Source organism: Sciurus carolinensis, chromosome 3, assembly GCF_902686445.1.
Source record: "Sciurus carolinensis chromosome 3, mSciCar1.2, whole genome shotgun sequence".
Taxonomy (NCBI): Eukaryota; Metazoa; Chordata; class Mammalia; order Rodentia; family Sciuridae; genus Sciurus; species Sciurus carolinensis.
In genome coordinates, this window is record NC_062215.1 from 48516804 (window position 1) to 48539486 (window position 22683).

At 36.5% G+C, this 22683-nt stretch overlaps 1 protein-coding gene across 5 annotated transcripts in view; it reads right to left on the reverse strand.

Moving 5' to 3' along the window:
* The window catches only part of Dnah9 (dynein axonemal heavy chain 9), a 338036-nt gene that overhangs the window by 265433 nt on the left and 49920 nt on the right, over positions 1 to 22683 (reverse strand). For all 5 annotated transcript variants that reach the window (XR_007107774.1, XM_047545691.1, XM_047545694.1 and 2 more), the window contains 3 exons: positions 15571 to 15706; positions 11936 to 12132; positions 11418 to 11842 (listed from right to left, as the gene is read on the reverse strand). Coding sequence is in view for 4 of the 5 variants with exons in the window: in XM_047545691.1 (XP_047401647.1) it covers positions 11418 to 11842; positions 11936 to 12132; positions 15571 to 15706 (758 nt within the window). In the remaining variant the exon portion in view is untranslated. The remainder of the gene's footprint in view (positions 1 to 11417; positions 11843 to 11935; positions 12133 to 15570; positions 15707 to 22683) is intronic.

The window sequence follows — 22683 nt, forward strand, 5'->3', positions numbered from 1 at the left end:
ACAGCACAGTAAAAGCTAAAACATTTCCCTTAGGATAATAGGTATTGTTAGAGACAGCTTACCAGGTGCCAGGTACTGGCTGTGTAGACCTGTGCCCTGAGGCTAACATGGTGTTCTTCACCAGTGGAAAAACTATGACAGACAAAGCCTGAGACCTGTGCTGTAAGAAGGAGCCTCAAAAGACATGGCATCTGAATGTACTGTGTGAACTTGGGAAGGATCCTGAACCGGTAAAAGGTTATTAGTGAGACAACTGGTGACACTGGAATAGGGTCTCTAAGTGAGTTACATCAATATTAACTTCCTGGGTTGTATCATTTTCTATTGCTAAAACAGATGTTAAACAGATACTCTTTGTACCATTTTTGTAATTTTTTTTGCTAAGTTTGAAATGATTTTAATATGACGAGTCAAAAAATGACAGAAATTTAAAATATACATATAAATGCTCTGACCTCTAAAGTCACATACGTGTGGATTTGATTTTGACACTTATTAGATAATGTGACCATGGCCAAGTCATTTAACATCTCTAAGCCTCAGTTTCCTCGCCCAGATAGAATAAAGGGATGAAAACTAATGACAGAACTGTTTGTTATGAGATGGTCAGTAAGGACCTTTCTACCAGGTGATAGTGAGGTAGAAAAGTAATTAATGTAAATGAGTGAGGCAAAAAAAAAAAATAGTTTGCAGAAGAGAACTCTAGACAGAGCGAGTGGAATGAGCAAAGGTCCTGGGGCTGGGTTAAATTTGGTTTGTTTGAGAAAAAGGGCAAGAGTCATGGTGGCAGATACATAAAGGTCATAGGAAGAGACCAGAAGAAAAGAGATTAATGAGAGTCAGATAATACAGGGCCTCATTTGCTATGGTTAAGAACACTTATTCTAAGTATAAGAATTCTGAGTAGATGCATGATTGATCTAATTGATATTTTGATGAAGATCTGTAGCTGAGGGACAACAGAGTTTAGCTGGAGGTTGTGTTGCTGTGATGGCAGCACTAGTAAGTGGAAGCCAGGAGGGTAGTTGGGGACTATTAGGGTTGTCTGGTGACAGTGTTACCTTTGACCTGGAACGTGGACGTGAAAAGAGGTCTGATTCAAGATAATTTTGTGCATGGAGCCAGTAGGGCCCATGGAGGGAATGGATGAGAGGTATAATGAAATGAGAAAAATAAACATTACCTCCTGACAGTGTGGTAAATGGTGACATCATTTACAGAGATGAGGAAGAAATGGCAGAGGCTACATTTTTTTGTGGGAAAAGGAAGAGGAATATGCTTTGAATAACTTATGTTCATGATCTCTAGCAGACACTAGACACCTAAGGGAGATATTGATTAGGAAGTTACATGTAAGTCTGGAGTTCTGGAGAGGTGAGACTTTAAAACATGAACTCGGCAGTTATCAGCACATATACTTTTAGTTTCATACATTGCTGTATTTGTTGTTGTAATGTTGGGATGGAACTTAAGGCCTTTGCAGATGCTTGGCAAGTGCTCTATCACTGAGCTATACCCCAATCCTCATAGAGATTTTTCAAGCACTGAAAACAAGACTTGTAGATAGAGAAGAAAATTCAGGACTGAGGCTACTGTAATTTTACTATTTTGAGGTTGTGGAGATGAAACGAGCCTAGAAAAGGAGATCAAGAAAGTATAGCCAACCAGGTACAGCGGCGCACACCTGTAATCGTAACTACTCAGGAGGCTGAGGCAGGAGGATCACAAGTTCAAGGCCAGCCTCAATAACTTAGTGATACTCCACCTCAAGATAAAAAAAAAAAATTAAAGAGGCATAGGTAGTGAGATTGTAAGGAAAAGTGGATTTGACCCCATGAAAAGCAATGGTGATTTTGACAAGAAAAGTTATTCTGGCAAATCATATACAAAAACATATTCAAAAGATAGTACACCATGATCAAGTGGGGTTTATCCCAGGAATGAAAGGTTGGTTCAACAGACAGAAATCAATAAATGTAATTCATCACATCAACAGACTTAAAGATAAGAATCATATGATCATCTCAATAGATTCTGAAAAAGCATTTGACAAAATACAGCACCACTTCATGTTCAAAACACTAGGAAAAACAGGGATAGAAGGAACATACCTCAACTTTGTAAAAGCTATTTATGCTAAGTCCAAGACCCATATCATTCTGAATGGACAAAAACTGAAACCATTCCCACTAAAAACTGAAACAGACAGGGATACCCTCTTTCACCACTTCTATTTAACATAGTCCTTGAAACTCTAGCTAGAATTAGACTGAAGAAAGAAATTAAAGGGATATAAATAGGAAAAGAAGAACTCAAACTATCACCATTCTCAACAACATGATTCTATATTTAGAGAATCCAAAATATTCCACTAAAAAAAATGAGAACTAATAAATGAATTCAGCAAAGTAGAAGGATATAAAACCAACACCCATAAATCTTAATACATTTCTATACATCAGTGATGAATCCTCTGAAAAATTAGGAAAACTAAATCATTCACAATAACCTCAAAAAAAAAATACTTGGAAATCAATCTAACAAAAGAGGTGAAAGATCTTTACAACGAAAATTACAGAACACTAAAGAAAGAAATTAAAGAAGATCTTATAAGATGGAAAGATCTCCTATGTTCTTGGATAGGCAGAATTAATATTTTCAAAATGGCCATACTACAAAAAGCATTATACAGATTTAATGCAATTCCAATTAAAATTCCAACATCTTTTCTCATAGAAATAGAGAAGCAATTGTGAAATTTATTTGGAAATTAGAGACCCAGAATAGCCACAGCAATGCTTAGTGAGAAGAGTGAAGCAGGACGCATCATAACACTAGACCTTAAGCTATACAACAGAGCTATAGTAACAAAAACAGCATGGTATTGGCACCAAAGTAGACAGACCAATGGTACAGATTAGAAGACACAGAGACAAACCCACATAAATACAGTTATCTCATACTAAACATTTTTAATAATCAAAGAAACTTTATTTTTATAATATACTTCAGACCAAGAAAGAATGAAAGAGTTCCATCCATAGATCCTTGTTAAAAAAACAGAATGGATATACTTCATATACTTCAGTAACAGGTCTGTATAATGAGCATACTAACTATATGAATACTGATAAATATATTGTTAAATCTAAATAGTGCCAGGCTTGGTGGTAGAGTACTCACCTAGCATACATAAGGTCCTGGGTTTGATCCCAGCATTGAAAAAAAAAAAGAAATCAGGTATATAAATATTTTAAATAATATATAATTTTAGGAATTTCAATAAATAATAAAAAGCTATCTAAACTACTAGGTATACAAAAATCTAACTTGATGAATGAACAACAGAGATGGAACTATTCTTGTTTTGTATTTTTGAGGAGAGATACATTTATTCATTTAAAAATGCTTATTAAAATAGCCATGGGAACCACTGGAATGGTAGAACTACATAGTATGACATTCAAACTCGCAGAGTGAAAAATGGAATGAGAAAAAGGAAAAGAAAACATTTAAGAATTCAACCCAAAAGTAGACAAGAAAGGAGAAAAAAAAAAAAGAATAGACAGCACATATTAAAAGGGTATAATTAAATCCAATATAGTACAGTAAATGTTAATGAAGCAAACCTTCCAGTTAAAGGATAAATATTGTTAACGTGGATAAAAAATTCAGTTCTACATTGATTATAAAAATCTCTCAATGTAATTATACAGCAAGGTTCAAAGTCAAAGGATACAGTGAAAGAACATGTATCCCATTTGTTCACAATAAAAAATAAAAAAAAAAAAAAAGTCAAAGGATAAATGAAACAAACCAGGAAAAGAACACACAAAAGAAAATTGGTTTAATGTATTAACTACATTAATACAAGAAAAAGCAGACTTTACCAAAAGAAATGTAGTTAGTGACAAGGACAATCTTTTAATGTCTGGTTAAATGGTTCGGTTTTCAAGGAAGATATAAAAAGTCAAACCTCTCTATGCCCATATAACATAAACTTAAAATATGTGAAAGAGAAAGGGATGGATTACAAGGAGACATTAACAGCCCATCATTTAAATAATTATCTTAGTAATTGATAAATTAAGCAGATTTAAAAGGTCAGATTTGAATTGAACAATTAACAAGCTTGATGAAATAGGCATGCATGGAAATTACAATAACTATAAAATACACACTCTTTTCTAATGTGCACAGAACATTTATAAAAACTGACTACACTGCATTGTACAAATTAAACCTCCACAAATTTTAGAAGTCTGTTATTACATTCTCTGACGACAATGCAATTAAGTTAGAAATTAAAAACAGAAATATAACTTCAAAAACCCTATGTTTGGAAATTTGGGAAGATCTAAAACCATTGCAATGAATATTTCAAATATTTAGTACTATATAAAAATGAAAATATTGCATACTACAACTTGTGAGATGTAAGTAATATTACATATGGAAGGGAATTTAAAACTTCAAATGCTATATGCTACCATTCGAAAAGGCAGAAGACTCAAAATCAAGTAAATCATCCACCTGAAGTTAGCCAAGGAAATCATCTATCTGAAGTTAGTCAAATAATAGAAAATAAATCTGAAGGAAGAAGGAAAATTAAATAATAAACATAAAGTAATAAATTATTGAAATCAAAATCAAACTATAGTAAATAGAATCAACAAGTTTATAAGATAGTTCTTTGTAAATCTTTGGCAAGACTAATCAAGAAAGGAAGCCAAAAGCACAAAATAAAAATGAATAGAAATGAAAAGGGGCATACCATAGACTTTACAGAGATTAAACAGTTAAGAGGATATTATAAATTTTACAATAATAATTTGATGACATACATGAAATAGATGCATTTCTAGAAAACATGACTTACTAAAAGTAACTTACTAAGGAACTTAAAATTACTTACTAAGGAGGAAGAAATCTTAATATCCTGACAACCACTGCAGAAATTGTAGCTTACAATCCTCCCACAAAGAAAATCACAAGCCCAGATGCCTCTATAAAAGATTTAAATCAAATTTTCAAGGATCAAAAATTCCAATATTATACCAACTCTTCCAGAGAATAAACAGGAAGGACTAATTCCTAACTTATTTTATGAAAGTAAAGCCATGAAACCCAAATTAGACCAAGATAGTATTAAAGAGGAACACTGAAGGCCAGTCTCCATCACAAACACAGGTACAGCAATGCTCAGCAATATATTTGCAAACAAAATCAACCACTGGATATATTGTAAAAGATAAAATTTCCTGTTTGGTTTATCTCAGTAACGCTAGGTTAGTTTAATATTGGAAATCAAATACTGATGTTCACCACTTTAAACATTTTGAGGAAATAAACAGAATTATCTTAAAGGTCTTAGAAAAAGCACTTGATAAAATTTTTCATCCACTTATGCTAAATGCTCTTAACAAATTAGGAATAGAAGGAGACTTCTTTAATCAGATAAAGAGAATCTACAAAAAAAAAAACCCTCAAAGCAAATGTTATACTCAGTAGTAAAAAGTTGAAAATAACTCCTCTAAGGTCAGGGATAAGACAGGGTGTCTATTATCACTACTTCTATTAACCATTATAAGGGCAGTCCTAGCCAGTGCAATAAGATAAGAAATGTATTATAAAGCAACAAGACTGAGGAGGAAGAAATAAAACAGAAAACTGTCTGTGACAATATGAACACAGTAAACCCAAACATTATATACAATTATTAGTAATAATATTCTGTTAATTTAGCAGGGTGGCTTGATGCAAAATCAAATACAAAAATCAATTCCATTTCCATAGAAAATTTGGGGAACATCATGCTAAGTGAAATAAGCCAGATTCAGCAAATCAGGAGCTGAATGTTTTCTCTCATATACAGAGACTTGATCAAAAATAAAGGGAAAAGAGAAGAAGGGGAATCCCATGAAAATAGAAGGGAGATCAGAAGAGCAGAAGAAGGGGATTGAGAGGGAGGGAGTAGGGAGTGGAAAAGAGAGGAACAGTGGAACGAAATTCACCAAATTATGCTATGTACACATGTGAATAAACCATGGTGAATTTCACCTTTATATACACCTATAAATAACTAACTAAAAAAGCTATAAATAAATATAAGGAAGACCAGGAGAAGAGGGGGAGGGAGTTGGGGAGGGAAAAGGGAAGTACTAGGGACTTCATGGAGCAAATTATATTCCACGCTTATATGATGATGTCGGAATGAACCCCACTATTATGTATAACTATAATGCACTAATAAAAACATTTTATACTAGAATACAAAAATAAAACACTGAGGAATAAATCTTAGCAAAGATATTCAAATTATTTTAAAGGTAACAATTACAAAATTTCACTGATGGACAGTGTAAAGGACATTAAATGGGAAAGTAGTGTGTTCTTGAACAGGAACACTAGGAAGACAGTGATTCTCCTCAAATTGATCTATAGTCAGTGCAAATGCAAACAAACTCTCCATAGCCTTTTTCTCTCACATACTGATGAGTTGTATTGAAAAGCAATGACCAAGAATTGTCCAGACATTCTTCATGAAAATGAACGAGGCTGGGACTTGCCCTAGAGATATAGTGATTAGGATTTTATCATATTCATGCAGCAACAAGTCAAGGGACTACTCAATGTGAAAAAGAATGTTTGGAAACTTTAAAAGAAAATACAGCAGAGTTCCATTAGGATCTTGGGGCAATAGGGAATTTATTTAACAAGACAAAAGAATAACAACCTAAGGGGAAACATGGACACATTTGGTTGCATTGACATTAAGAATTATTCATCAAAATACAATCATTCCTCAGTCACCACGGTGAATTGGTTCTAGGACCTCTGTGGATACCAAAATCCACACTGAAGTCCCTTATATAAAATGAAATAGCATTTGTATATACCCTATGCAAAACCTCCCATATTCTTTAAAACATCTCTAGATTATTATAATTACTTAACATAATGTATATGCTATGTGAACAGTTGTTATACTGTATTACTTAGGGAAAAAAGACAACAAAAATGCCTGTATATGTTCAGTACAGATGCAATTTTTCAAATGTATTTCTGATCCATAGTTGGTTGAATCCACAGATACAGACCCCATGGGTAAAAGGGCCATCTAAACCACAAGTGGAGAGAGAAGACAGGCCACAGAATGAGAGACTGCATATATATGTATATACATATATATGTATATATGTACATATATAATATATGTAATATATATGTAATATATATAATTTAAATATGTTACATATGTATGTACATATATAATGCATATATTTATATTCACTTTCTCCATCTTCCTTTCTCCTTTTAAACATGACAGATATGACAATGTGTTCACATACTATTGAGAATGTACAAAGGAAAGAATTGATAATGTTGGAGTTAGGGGAGATTTAAGATGCATTATTAGTCCATTTTCTATGGACTGGGTACTTTATAAAGGAGAGAGGTTTATTTGGCTCATGATTTTCGTGACTAAAGTGGGTCCAAAGAACATGATGTTGACCTACTTGCTAGAGCTCTCTAGCTATACCACAACAGGGAAAAAGATGTACGGGATAAGTCACATGCAGAAGGAGCCAATTATACGTGCCCTTGCTGTCATGAGAGTTAGTGCATTTCATGAGACCAGCATTAATCCCTTCAAGGTGATGCTCCCACAACCCAATGCTTCTCACTAGGTCCCACATCTTAAAGATTCCACCTTCTCAACACAGCCACCCTGGGGAAAATGTTTCTAGTATATAAACCTTTGGGGAACATGCTCAAACAATGTTCGAACTATACCAAGGAGGTAAATCCTTGAGTAGGTAAAAGAGATTGGACTTCTAAAAGCAAAGACAGCTTATTCTCTGTCAAGTGAGGAAGATGGGTGTAGGGCTTCAAATGCATGTAGGCTGGTAGACTTAGTGAAAAGCTGAATTAGTTCTCTCATGATTTCTTCTGTTTTCTCAGTAAAATGAGAAGCAAGGTCAAAAAGGCAGAGAGGATGATTAGAATTTGAGGAGAGGAAGGAATAAGGAATCTGGAAGAGTTAGGAAACTTGTAAGAAAATGCAGAGGGCTTTTAAAATTTTTTAAATTGATTCTTTTTAGTTATATATAACATTAGGATATATTTTGACATAATCACAAAAGCATGGGATATAATTTGCTCTATTTCAGTCCCCCTCTCTCCTCTGCTCATTTCCCTCTACCCTACTGATCTTCTGCAATTTATTTACACTTTTTTAAAAGTTAGTGTTTTGTGGATATACCTGATGTTGGAATTCACTGTGCTATAACCACGTAGGTTCATATGAAAGTTCAGTCATAATCATCCATTGCTCTTTGCTTTTCCCATCACAAAAGGCCTTCTTGAAATGGATGTTTATAAATGTAATGTGATAAATGTTCATAAATGAAATTATAGTCAGGAGAATAGTTTGTTTCTGTTTGATGAAGATGAACTGCTTAGGAGCAGATGTGGAGCACTTGAGTTTCAACAGTTGGGGGTTTGCAAAGTGGGAATGGAAGGGAATGGTGTGCTCGTGTGATAGACATGGGGAAGAAGGAGGAGTCAAGAGACTGGAACTCCTGATGGGACTGAAGAATTCTGTATGGCTGCTGCCAAGCAAGTGAGGTGGGAAGATAGCAGGTGTGGTCAGAGAATGGAATTCTTCCACCTAAGCTTTTGAAGGGAGCACAATTGCTTCCCCATCTTTCCCTCCCCTGACCGAGAACATAACACATGAGAAGGTAGTAGTCACATAGCAGAGGGAAGGGGCCCTGAAGTGGAGTCAACTAAGGGTCAGGCGTAATGGAGAATCTATGCAGATGGGTCCCCAAGGGTGATTGTTGGGCAGAAGGGTGGGAAAGGAAGAATGTGTGCTGCATGGGAAGATCTGCATTGACCAGGAAGAATGACTGTGAGATCAGTGGGTGACTGAAGTAAGGACAAGTGGTAGTTAGTACTGTCTGATAGAAGTCGCTTCAGAGGAGCTGGTGGTTTTGAGGGAGAGTGGTGGTGAATTGATCTGCCCACCTGTAGACTTAGAGGTAAGAGGGAGAGGTAGGAAAAAAGTCAGCCTCCCTTCCGGAGGGTCCATGGGAAAGCAGTATCCTTAAGGAGAGCCAGGTGTCAGGTACAGTAAAAAAGTTTTGAAGGTAGACAAAGAGACCAGTGGGTGTTTGCTGAAGGGGATTGCAAAGGATCCCATGAAGGGCACAGGGTGGGCTCCTGAGGGTGGGAGTGGAAGCTGAGTCAGGTTAGGGCAGGAAGAGCTGAATAGGCGTGAGAGTTTAGATGATAAACAGGGCTGGACTTCAGACAGTGAATGAAGTATGTAAGATGTGAGGGATTGTTAAGGGAAGGTGCAAGTCGCATAATTACATAGCACAGAGTATATACTCTGTAAAAAGCAATTTTATTTTTGTTTCCATTTTTATCTAATTCTCAAGAAAATGGTAAAACACATTCCTCAAGCATAGCAAAGGAGCGAGGTAATGGATTCACTGACTTAATGTTGCTAGAAGGCTCCTTAGAGGAATCCTGTTTACTGTCTTTGCAGAGATGAGGAAATAGGGGTTCCAGGTCAACAACTCAAGCCCCCTCATTGGGCTACCAGGTGTCTCCCCTGCTAAACCACCTGTCAGATCCTCTGAGGCTTTACCTGGTCCGGGGTCATGGTAGCTGCTATCACTGTGCTTGGCATCCACCCTCTGCTTTTTGACCTGTTCATATCTGGGCCTTAAACACCCTGGATGGACTGCTCCTTGCAAGCACAGCCAATCCCTTGAGAAAGTCATGCCTGACCAAAAGCTTATCTTTCATAGGCAAACAGACCAATCCAGAGCCCAGCCACCTCCTGCATTGGGCTGTCATACTCTGGGCTATTTTGCCTTTGCCCTAATCCCTCCAGGGCCAGGTATGAGAAAACAAAGGGGTAGCTCCTATACTGTGAGCCCACTGAAATTATTCAGACTCACCAATCCTAAACCTGCATACTCTGCCTTACCCATTCCTTTCCATGGAAACCATAATAAAGACTACTGCCCACATTTCCTTCTCTTTCTGCCTCCTTACTTGGGTGCTTTCCCATGTGGCCCTGCATTCTTCTTAGAACTATAAAGAATGAATGCTATTTCTGATGGCAACCATCTCCTGGTCTGTTGGCCTCACCATACCTAAATAATAACAAAATCTATGTTCTAAAACATGCCCATGTTCTTGGATTACCAGACCTACTGATGGAGGAATACAAAGCAGCTATACCCCAAAACAGGGCTTTATCTGGGGTACCTGTCACTGCCCTGAGACCCACGAGCACTCTCTCAGCTTGCCTCTAAGTTCCTTGGTGAGAAAAAGCTCTCACAAATGTGGAAAACTGCTTCTGTTTCTTAAGGGATACCTGGGGAGCCTTGTTCAAAGCATCTCCCCAGTGTTGGGTTTTCTAGAGTAGTGGGACACAACCCTTGCAAAGTCTCTTTGAGTTTATTTTTACATAGATAAATCCTCAGCTTTGCCTTTTCCTTTCTGTGCTTAGCTCCCAATTGTGAAGCCAGGAAGGTATGCAGCATCAAAAAAGACCAGCACCAAACCAAGGAGAGGGGTCATTTGGCTTCCTTATATGTCATCTGACATACCAAAGGGTGATCGCTGAACAGAGGAGCTGTGCCTGCCCACTAGGAGTCAGGGTGGAGATAGGGGTAGAGATTCTGACCATGACAGATCTCTGGGGACAAGGTGAGGTAGTCAATGAACTACTGACCAACTTGATTATTCATTCAGTTGATGATCTCTGGATTAGAGAGCACAGTACTAGACTGGGTAGTCTAGGTCTAGGGAAACAGATAGAATCTCAAACTTACTCTGATAGCTAGAAAGCACAGATAGGAGCATGGGGTTCTAGTGACTTCCATGTTGCACAGCTGGATCATCGAAGGCAACAAGTAATTGAAGGAAATAAAATCTAAGAGGTCCATTAGGCCCCCTCTGCTTCCCAGGCTTAAAGAGATTTCACAGTCAGAGTTGTGAAGGGAGGCTGGATCTGCAATTATTATCTCTAAACATTATTTACCACTTACTGGGTGCCATTCCCCTGCTGGGCAGCAAGTGGAAAATGAAACAGAGGCCTTAGCTGGTAAGCAAAGCAAAGCACAGGACTGAGGTTACCATGACGTCCAAAAGACTGGAATCTGGGCTGGGAATATAGCTCAGGTCATAGAGTGCTTGCCTGTCAAGCACAAGGCCCTGGGTTCAATCCCCAGGACTGCAAAAAAAAAAAAAAAAAAAAAAAAAAAACAAAAAAACTTCTAACCAGCTGTTTTAATTTTTAATCTAACCAATGAATCCATGGGGAAAAATACAAATACAATTAAATACAATTAAAAGCATGGTACTACAGGCAACCTGGGACGCTGTGTTACCTGTTAGTGACATAGTCAACGAGGTGTTGCTTGAACATGAGGCTCCATCTCTTAATTATATTCAGCAGAGATGCCTTAAAAGGTCGCACATCAATTTTCATCCAGCTGTCAAACACCTTGACGGGCTCCAGTCTGCATACCTCTTCATAGAGCTTTTCATAGGAGTCAATTTGCACTTTGAACTGTTGGAGGAGTGGTGGATTCTCAGGGATGCCATCTTCTGCATGGGCTTCAATCTCCTCAGGTGAGAGGACTTGACCATACAACAGAAATTGACCCAGAATCTCCTTTCGGTCCTCAATGTAGAGATAGGAATACTGAACAAAGGTGTTTCGATAGCCACAGCAGAGGGTCATCATGCTCTGGACCCTCTCCATGAGTGTGTTCCGCATGCTTGCCAAATCAACCATGCCCTCCAGATCAACCTGTGGGAACAAGATAATAGCAGGCAGGTTATATCAATGCTTGGTAGGAAGTTTCAGATGTGGTTGGTGGGCAGATGGGTGCAGACACAGTACCTGATAGTGAGGAGAGCCATTTTGTGGGGAAAGTCGTGGCACCAGGGATGATATCCCAAAAATGCTGGTGACAAGACTCTCAACAATGTCATAGAAGCCCCCCTTCACTCCAGACTCCAGTGAGGGATAGAAAACTAAGTCTGGGATAGCAAGGCTAAGTTGAACTTCAAATATCGGGGTGAGTCCTGCCTTACATTCTGAAAAGCAAAGACACAAACCAACAAAACAATGATGAATGGATAAGATGTCAAAGTAGAATAACAATTTAAAACACACAAAGCATTTCTTTAGAGTATAGAAAAATGGAAATATAATTTTTCCAGAAAAGTGAGGGGGAAGGACTTGCAGTGTTTCTCAATGGGGGAACCAATGACACTTTGGATAAACCAATGCTCTCCTGGGCATTGCAGGATTTTTCTCTGTTTCTTCATAAAGCACATCCAGTGATTGACCAACCCAAGCCTTCCACACTCTCAGGTGCCGCCTGGGGTCACTGGGGCCTCTCCTTGAGAAGAGGTTGCTTTTCAAAGCTGTTTTTTGAAGAAACCCATTTCTTCACTGGCAGTCACTAGATGAATGGGGCATGCCTGTGGATGGTTGCACAGGCATGAAAAACAAAGAGAAGCTACCATCCTGCCTCCCTTCCATCTCCTTTTCTAAAAACAAGGGACTTATTTTAATTCTGTAGTCCCAGAGTGATAAAAATTTTAAAAACAGTATAAATAATTCACAAATTCCTGATTACTTGCTAGGCCAACTTGCCTTGCTAAATTTACATCAGAGTACAAGATGGAACACAACATTCCAAGTCAAAGATAAATGCTTACACTTTTATCAATAATCATTTATTTTCATATATGTTTTTGATTATAGAAATAGAAGCCTGTTATGTGTTGAGTACTGTGGGTGGAAGAGACTACCCACTGAAACCCATTGTCCTCTTACTCCCTAGAGACAGAGCTGTACCTGGGCATGAGACCAAATTTCCCAGCTCTACCTGCAGTGGGGGTGGCAATGTGCTTCCTCACCAGTGGAATATGGGAAGAAGCAATGGGGCCACCTTTGGACTGAGACAGTCCAGGACAGTGTGTGAATCTTCTCTATGCATTTTACCCTCCCACAGGTCTGGATGTGGCTGTTAATTGACTCAATCACAGAATGAGGACAAGGCCCTAGAGAATGGTGGAACCTACTAGAGAAACTAACACTCACCTTCAACCACTACTTGGGGGGTTAGACTTTTTTGTTGTTTAATCTCCATTATTGATGGAGGTTTTGTTACCACAGCTTAGCCATTTACTCTGATAAAAAATCTATAGAATACTCACAGGTATGTAAGACTGGGTCCTTCCCTTCAATACTGGAGGATCAAATGATGAATTTATGCTATGAGACTCAGGAGAGTTCCATCAACCACACATTTAACTTAAGAGATTACAAGTTTAGCAATAAATCATAATAATAATACTAATATCATAGAACAGTTTGAAAAAACAGTAAATTAGCTTTAAACTGGTTTAGAGTCTCTTATTTGAAATTCTTGGTATTAGAATTATTTCATATTTTGGATTTTTTTCAGGTTGGAATAGTTGCATAGACTTTACTGATTGAGTATCCCCAAACCAAAAACATCACTAAAATCCCATACATTGGGCACTCAAAAATTTAGGATTTCAGAGCATTTTGGATTTCAGATTTTTTAATAAGGGATATTCAATGTACATATATTCTCATAGTATATTATGCATTACTATATATATTTTATGATAATAAATTAATAGATAAAATTGCATATAGTTTAGAGGATCTAGAAGATTTTAAAGAACACTTTGACTCTGAGACTTGCCCCATGGGCTGACATGAGAAGCTAATCCCTAGATTGGATATAATGCAAATGTAATCAGATGAGGCAGATTGTCCTGGATCCACACTCTTGGTACAAGTAAGTTGTAGAAGGAAAGAGGAGGAAGAAACTTCCTTAATGGAGTGTATAGCATTTATATATTTATGCAGGATTTAGACTTTGAGAATGACAGGGAGGCTAGCCCAGGCCATGGAAGTGGTATGGGCTTGACCATATTCAAGAAGCAAAAATGGTACACTGGACCTGGAAAGAAAAAACTACTCTCTACAGGCTTCTTCATTCCTTCTTTGGTAACTAATACCTTTTAAATTTTATCTGTACTGCCTCAGCTCAGGCAGTTACTAAGCCCAATACCTGCCCACTCAAATAATTTGAAGGCCCTACATTGTGAAGCAAAGGTGTTTTGTCCTCCAATTTTCATGGAGGAAGGTAACATTGGCAAACTTGGAGAAAAACTGCCAGCTCTTCTCTCCATCCCCTTGTTCCCACTCTGTTCTTCCCTCAAGGAGATAAGTGGCATGTCAGACAGTCCAAGTCAGGAGATTCAGGTACCATTGGGTAAGAGTAGAGTCATGCTATTGACGTACCATCTCCATTCGCTGTCTGTACCACATGGGGCATCTCCCTAGGTCTAGGGAGGGCCTTCCACCTTTCTGACTATGCTGGATCCTCTGGTCCCACTGACAGATTTGCTTGATTTGGAGCACTCCTACATCATGCAGACCAAGGTCATGCATACACTTCAGCCTCTGCACCTACCAGGAGCCCAGGGTTGCCTCTTTCCACTACACTCAATGCTGGGCCTTGCTCCTCTCTATATTTTCAATCTGGGTATCTGCATGTACCCTTTTATGGGCTGGATATTGTGTACACAGGTTGGGTTACTTATTCTAACTCTGCATTTGATTTCCATCTTTGGGTTGGACTTGACATCTCAGATGGTCATCTCACTTTCATCCTCTGGCTTCAAAATATTCACTCTGCCCTGATGTGTTGACTTATCCTTCAATACAACTCTTGCAAGGCAACTCAGAACCTTCCAGAATGTGAAGGTGTAATTCAACTTTTAGTCCTGAACTCTTCTGCACTTTCTAGCTCAGCATTTAATAGCCAAGCTCAGTCTTTACTGGATTTTTTATTCTGTGTACCTTACCCTGGTTTATTAACCTTAAATTCAAAGTTCTCACCAATTTTTTTTATAGTTTTAAAGAATGCGGATTACATTCTTAGCATTCCTTTTCCTTCTCAAAGTTACCTCCTCTCCTGCTTCTTGTCTGACTGTATTTTTCTATGTAGAAAACTTTCCGTTTCTTTCACTTAACCTGAGTGCCACAACCTCTCTGTGTTCTCAAAAGGCAACAAAGTACTTGAAGCTGGAAGGTACAGAATGTCCTCTTCCATCACCGCATGAGTCAAAGGTAAAGGAAGTCCTCATTGCTAACCCTGCTTCCTGCTGCTCCAAGTTTGTCACTCACTGCTCTTTACTGGAGATTGACTTTGATTGAATTAACTTTTTAATGTTTTTACTTTGGCCATGGGGTTTACCATCTTAGAGACTGTTTTGTCACCTGGTTTTTAAAGAGTCAGAAATCTTATATCTTTGAACAATTTAGAAACTCAATACCTTTGCTAGTCTACTATATACCATTCACAAAACATCCATAGCATTTGGGACGAGTCACAGAACACTCAATTGTGCTTCCCTTTAACTCAACAAATGCTACTGATCCTATCTTCCAATAATAACCCACATCTATAAGCCAGTAAATACCAGTGTTTTCCAGAAGGTACTTGAGGGAGCACTCAATAGCAAGAAAGAAGCCATCCAGCAACATATCATCAATGTAGTTGACATAAGTCTCCCAGATAACAGAGGCTGGGTCTGCTGAAAAAAGACCCAGGTTTTCCTACAAAAGAAAAAATGAAGGATATAAACCATGTTTAATAGCATGAAATAACTGGTATAATCATCATTAATAGGAATGAAAACAACACCTGGAGAAAAAAGACTTTCTATGAAGAATTTGCTATTACATGTCCATTGAATACATTCTTGTCTCATTTGAGAGGAATGCAAATTCATTTCACAGAGGAAATATGGGTCTCATCCTGTTCCTGAGGAAGGCCACCTTCTCAGAAGGTGATGGATGCAAAGTGTGTGTACTTGGTAGCTGCTGGGTGATAAACTGTGAAGCAATATCAGAGCAGAAGGAAGGAAGTCCAAGGGTAGAGGGCACTATGGTTCAAAGTTCACATGAAATTTTAGGTTCAGAGAAGGAAAGTTCTTCCTGGATAATCTTTAAAACTGAGCTTGAATGTTTTGGGGTTGACTTCTGATATTAACCAAAAGCCTTCATCATACACACACACACACAAAATACATAAAAAATGCCTCCCTTCCTCCTACTCCCTCATATCTCTCTCTCTCGCCTCTCTCCCACCGCCTCCATTTCTCTCTCTCCATCTCTTTCCCCTATACGGCTCCTGATCTGTAGGATACCAAGCATCACCATGGTAACAAAACTTGGACATTAAGGAGAGGGAGCCTAAATGCTCAGCAACGACAAGTACAGACATTCCATTTACTTTTCATCATTTTCATTATTAAGACTTTTTATAGCAGCTCTCCAATTATCTGATAACTTCAGAGGAGGCAGTAACTAAGTTGCAGAAGTAACTTTCCTGGATGACTCATGCTTACCCCTTTAGGAAACACTGCCATGTTATCAATCCCCCTGGCTTTAAACAATCTCATGATCCTGCTTTTAAGTGACACAACTCTAAAATTTTTAAGATGTATTACCAACACTTTCCTTCCTAAGTAGATTTAATATTTTCTTAATGATTTAAAGTCTATCATTATGTAAATCATAGCACAGTGATGATGCAGTGTTGCTTGTGTTAAGATGTGTATGTGTGCTTCTACCTGAAAAAACTTTCAGATTTTATGACTTCCCTATATGATTGTTCTATCTCCTTCTTATTGTTGAACTGTCAATATAGCTATACATACCTTTCACTTTTGTTTATTACTTCAAATCTTCACCTGGCTAAGGAGTACATATGTTGGAGTTTTCTGTGAAGTAGGAATAAGTAGGTCAGGTTTCTAGTCTTGGTCAAGATATAGGAATGAGATTGTACTTTTCCTTCTGCCACAAGCAACTATAGAACTGGACATGATATAAGAAATACTCGTTTTGGGTAATTCATATCAGGAACTACAGGGATGCAGTCCTTGAGACAAGGATAATATTCAACGTGAACTTCACACCCATGTGGCTTTCTACCGAAAGGCACTTTCAAAGCCATGGTGTAGGACAGTGGACCTCAACTGGAACATCTGTCCTGAGAGAGACTGCAAGATCTGGCTGAAAACTGTTAAAGGAGGCCCCAACGTGAAGGAAGATTATGTAGGACATAAAGTACTGAACGACATTAGAGTCCTATTAGGAATGATGAAAAAACCTTCTAGATAACTGAGGAACTCACTTGAGACTCCTTGATTTAGGATCAAAGCTGTGCTATTCTAGAGTAAGTCCTCTGTAGACCTTTGCTCAAAAAACTTAAAAGTGAACCTCAACAGGATCAAGAGGATTTATCAGAGTTAACTGACTGCCAAAGCAAAAACCCAACTATTTAAAGGAAATTACATCCAGATTCTTGAATGGCACATGTCTAGCACATAATAAAAAATTGCTAGATACACAAAAAAAGGAGAAAAATAGAACATTTAACCCAAAGAGAAAATAGTCACTAAAAATAAAGTTAGAAAATCATCTGGATAGGTTCTTGAATTTGTAGCTGTCATGACAACCTTGAAATTCCTACCTGTTAGACTTATTTTATGTGAGAGAAAAACGAATTTCATTCTCATTTAAAAAAAGACTCAGAAAATAACACAGATTTTAAAATTAGCAGACAAGAACATCATATTTGTATAAACAATCAAGCAAAAACCTCCCCACATTTGACGAAAAGCTTACAAATTCCATGCAAGATGAGTACGATGAAAACCCACTTATGCACATCATAGTCAAAATGAAAAAAATATATATTAGAGAGCAGAATCTATTAAAAGCATCCTGAGAGAAAGCAATGCATCACTTACAGAGGAACAAAGAAACAAATTCTGACTGACTTCTTATGAGGAACACTGGGGGATTGAGGACAATGAATAACTTGTGAAAGGAAAACTAAACCACACAGAATTACATTTCCAATGAAACTATCTTTCAAAAACAAAGGTAAAATAAGGACATTTTAATGTGAAGACCAAGTGTATGTCTTCAACAGACCTGAACTTCAAGAAATACTGAGTAAATTTCTTCAGGAAGAAGAGAAATAACCCTAGAAGACAAGTCTGATCTCCAGAAAGGAAAAGCAAGCCTGAAAATGCCAAGGATGTGAGTAAATTAAAAGCACTGTAAATATTTTTCTTTGACTTTTAATTATAACACTGTATTGTGGAATTTAATGTATGTATTAATTATATTGCCAAATTTAACATCTATAATTATAAATCAGATATAGCATGCAATAATAGTGCAAAAGATGGGGTGAAGGATTAAATTGAACTATACTGTTGCAAACTTCCTAAATTTCATTTAAAAAACTCTAAGTAGATTGGGAAAAGTTTAAGGTGAATATAGAAATCTAGAGAAACCACTGTAAATGCAATGCTACAAGTTAAAGTTGCAATGCTAATGAAAAATTAAAACAGAATACTAAAATATATACAACTGACAAACCAGAAAGTGGGAAAAGAACAGAGGAACAAAATATAAATGGTACAAATAGAAAACAAGTAGCAAAATGGTAGAACTAAATCCTACTATACCAATATTTGCATTAAATGTAAATAGTCTAAACATTTCAATTAATATGCCTATTGTTGGACTGAAAAAGTAAATTTCTACTACATGCTGACCTAAGGAGAAGAAATTTGAGCACAAAGAAACAAATAGATTGAATATAAAATAGTGGGAAAGATGGGCACTGCAAAAACTATAAATAATGAATTAGGAACAAAAGGTGACATTATGATAAAAAAAAATAGACGGCAAGACCGGGAGTATCATTAGAAATAAAAAGGGAATTTCATGATGATATAATCAATTTATTAGGAAGTTATAATAAAAACAAATGTTTTTGTACCAAGTAGCATAGCTTTAAACATGTGATGAAAATTTTGACAGAACTAAAAAATTAACTAAAACAAATCCAAAAACATAGATGGAGATTTTAATTCTCCACCTTTAGTAATATCATAACAATATCAATTGTTTTGAACTGAATTTATATTTATAAAATACTATACACAAGAAAAGAATAAACATTATTGTCAAGTGTCCAAGAAGTAGTCAATAAGATAGACCATAGTCTAGGTCATGCAACAATTCTCAATTAATTTCAAAAAACTAAAATATTATGGAGTATATTCTCTGACTATAATGAAATTAAATTAGATATCTATCTCAATAATATAACTAGAGTCCCTGAATGAGGAAACTAAACAACATACTTCTATATGACTATTAAGTTGAAGAAGTAATAACAAGAGAAAATATTTAAAACTAAGAATGAAAATAAAATAGATAAAATTTATGGCTGAGACAAAAAAAGGAAATCAATATCACCAAATTCCTGCAGTAGAAAGAAAGGCTGAAAATCAATACTCTCACTGTACCCTAAAAGGCTAGGAAAAAGACAAGAAATTCACTCTAAAATTAGAATGTAATCATTAAAAAAATAGAGATTAATGAATTAAAAAATATCAAGATCAGTAGAGAAAACTAACAAAATCAAAATTTGGTTCTTTGAAAAGATAAAATTCATAAAATTCAAGGGAAAAAACTGGGAAATTATAGAGCCTATAATTACATAATGATAATAAGAAATAATTATGAACAATTTTTTCCCTAAATTGATGACATAGATAAAATGAACAAATTTACTGAGAAAAACAACTTGAAAAACTGAAAAAGGCTGCTATGCAAAAATCTACCAAAACTGTCTTTTATCTATACCCTCCCACCCCCTCCCCCAAAAAAAGTCACCATCAAATACCCCCAAAAGCAAACTCCATATCCAGAAGTATTCTCTGGTGAATTCTATCAAACATTTAAGGCAAAGATAAGATCAGCCCTCCATAAAATTTCAGAAAATAATGGAAGAAATACTTTCAAATTCATTTTATAAGGCTAGCATAATCTTGACACCAAAACTAGATAAGAACTTCAAAAGAACAGTCAACATCAATACCATTCATAAAACGTATGAACAAAATTTCTTGAAAATTAACAAGTCAAATTCTACAAAATATAAAACAGGATAACACAACATATCCAACAGAGTTTATTTAAGAAATGTGAGGTCAGTCTAATATTTAAAAACTCAACACAACCATTAACAGAATAAAGGGGGAAAATTAGGTAACAACCTTGGAAGATACAGAAAAATCATCAATAAAATTCATCATTCAATAATCATATAACCTTTTAGCCAAGCAAGAACAAAAGGTGAACTTCCTGATTCTGATAATGAACATCCACAAAAACCTTGCAGCTAATTTTATACTTAGAGGTGAATTATTAAATGCTTCTCTAGATTATTGAAAATGAGGGAAAAAATATCCAAATGTTCACTCTGACCACTTCAGCATAGTACTGGAGGTCAAAGCCAGAGCAATAATGCAAGAAAAAGAAATAAATGATATAAAACTTGGAAAGAAAGATGGAAAATTGTTTCCATTTGTAAATGACATGATTATTTACACAGGTAGTCTTAAGAAAGCTACAGTATAACTATTGCATCTAATAAATTAAGAAAGGTCACAAATACATTAGCAAGATGCAAAAATCAATTATACTTTTATACACTGACTTATAGCAATTGGAAAACAAAATTAACAAATGATTCCATTTAAAGTAGCACTCCAAAACATAAAACACTTAGTGATAAATTTAATAGAAAATGTTGAAGAAACTATAGAATATTGCAGAAAACAATTAGAGAGACCAAAGTGAAGAGACATGCCAGGTACATGGATTGCTATATTTAATATTGTTAAGAATTCTATTTTCCCCAAATTAATTTACAAATTTGATACATTTTCAATCAAAACCTAGTTTTTTTCTAGAAATTGACAAGCTGAATTAAAAATTCATGTGCATATGCAAAGAACGTAGCAGACAAAATCATTGAAAAAGAAAAAGTAAGTTGGAGGTCTTATAGCACCTGATTTTAAGACTTATCAATAATGTTATGATAATCAAGAAAGAGTAGTATTGGTTATTAAATAATATTGGTATTTTATATACCAATTGATCATATATATATATATATATACATATGTATATACACACACACATACTCACACACACAAAAATTATATCAGTATTTTAAGTATTTAATAGGTTTTCAACAAATATTCTAAAATTTCAATAGGGAAAAGTGTTTTCAAAAAATAGTACAACAACAGTTGGTTATCCATATGCAAAACAATGAACTCAATTCCCATGTCACCTCATAAACAAAAATTAACTCATGAAAGATTACAATATTAAGTGTAAAAGCTAAAACTGTAAAGCTTCTAAAAGAAAATGTAGAAGAACATCTTGGCAAACTTGGGATAGGCAGTTTTCTTAGGACTCAAGGGGACTAACTGTAGGAGGAAAGAAGGTAAATTAGATTACATTGAAATTTGAAACTATTGCTCATCAGAATACACCATTAAGAAAATGCACAAGGCACAGATTTGGAGAAAATATTCACAACATATATGTTTGACAAAAGATGTGTATCCAGAAACCATAAAGGGTTCCTGGAACTAACAACCCTATTGAAAATGTGTGAAAGATGTAAGCAGGCACTTCAGACAGGAATATATGTAATGAGCCAATTAGCACATAAATGACATTTTTGGAAATACAGAGGATGTATGCATGTATGTATGGATGTAAGGACATATGGATGGATGGACAAATGGAGGGAAGGAAGAAAGATTAATGAAAAGTGGATGCATAGGTTTAACACTAGATACTGAATTGCTGAATGTGGGGCCAGAAGGGGTTAAAAATAAATTAAGTTCAGGATTTCAAAGGCTAAATTTAGGTAATTATTTCTGTCACCTAACTCCAGTCATCAGTGTTTAAGTTTGGACATTCTTACTGTGCTGCAAACCACAGATGACCCATATGTAACTGTGGGAAGCCCTCCTAGGATGGTTCCCTGTCTAGTTCCCCTAAGAGAATGGCTCCTCTAACTCCACCCTAACCTGTCCATCACAGAAGAAGCTCCTCCGGGTCTTGGCTCCCTTTACCTGTATGTCTATAAATAAAAGAGAGTTGGGCTATTCCATGTTGTTAGAGGCCAGAGCTGGTAGGGCAGACCCATCACACCCCCTCTCATTTAAATAAAGAGTATTGGCTCTTGTGTGTTTATTGAGTAGTTAAGTTTTGGGGCAATGAACTGATAAACAGCCAACATCATCCTCCGGTAGGTAACCCTTTTCTCATCCATGCGGGATGTAGCTGAGAGACCCCCACACATAACAACTGCCAATTCATTTCTAACTTCTGGCATGAGTCAACCTGTAGTCAAGGTCTGATGTCTACTTCAGTAGGAATGGAGCTGGTGACCATTATCCTTTTCCATTGTTTACAAGGAAGCTTTAGTCTTTGATGATGGAACAAGAAGTCACCCTGACCACAATGCAGGGCAAGTCTTACTGCAGGGATCACCACACTCTGCAGTTATTCCTCTTCTTGAATACAGTTAGAGATGCCTGGTACTCTTTCATCTCCCTGGGCTCTATAGAGCTAATTATAAGAATGATGCTGGAGGACCACACCAGTTCGCATGGGTGAGTTGGGGATGAGGGTGG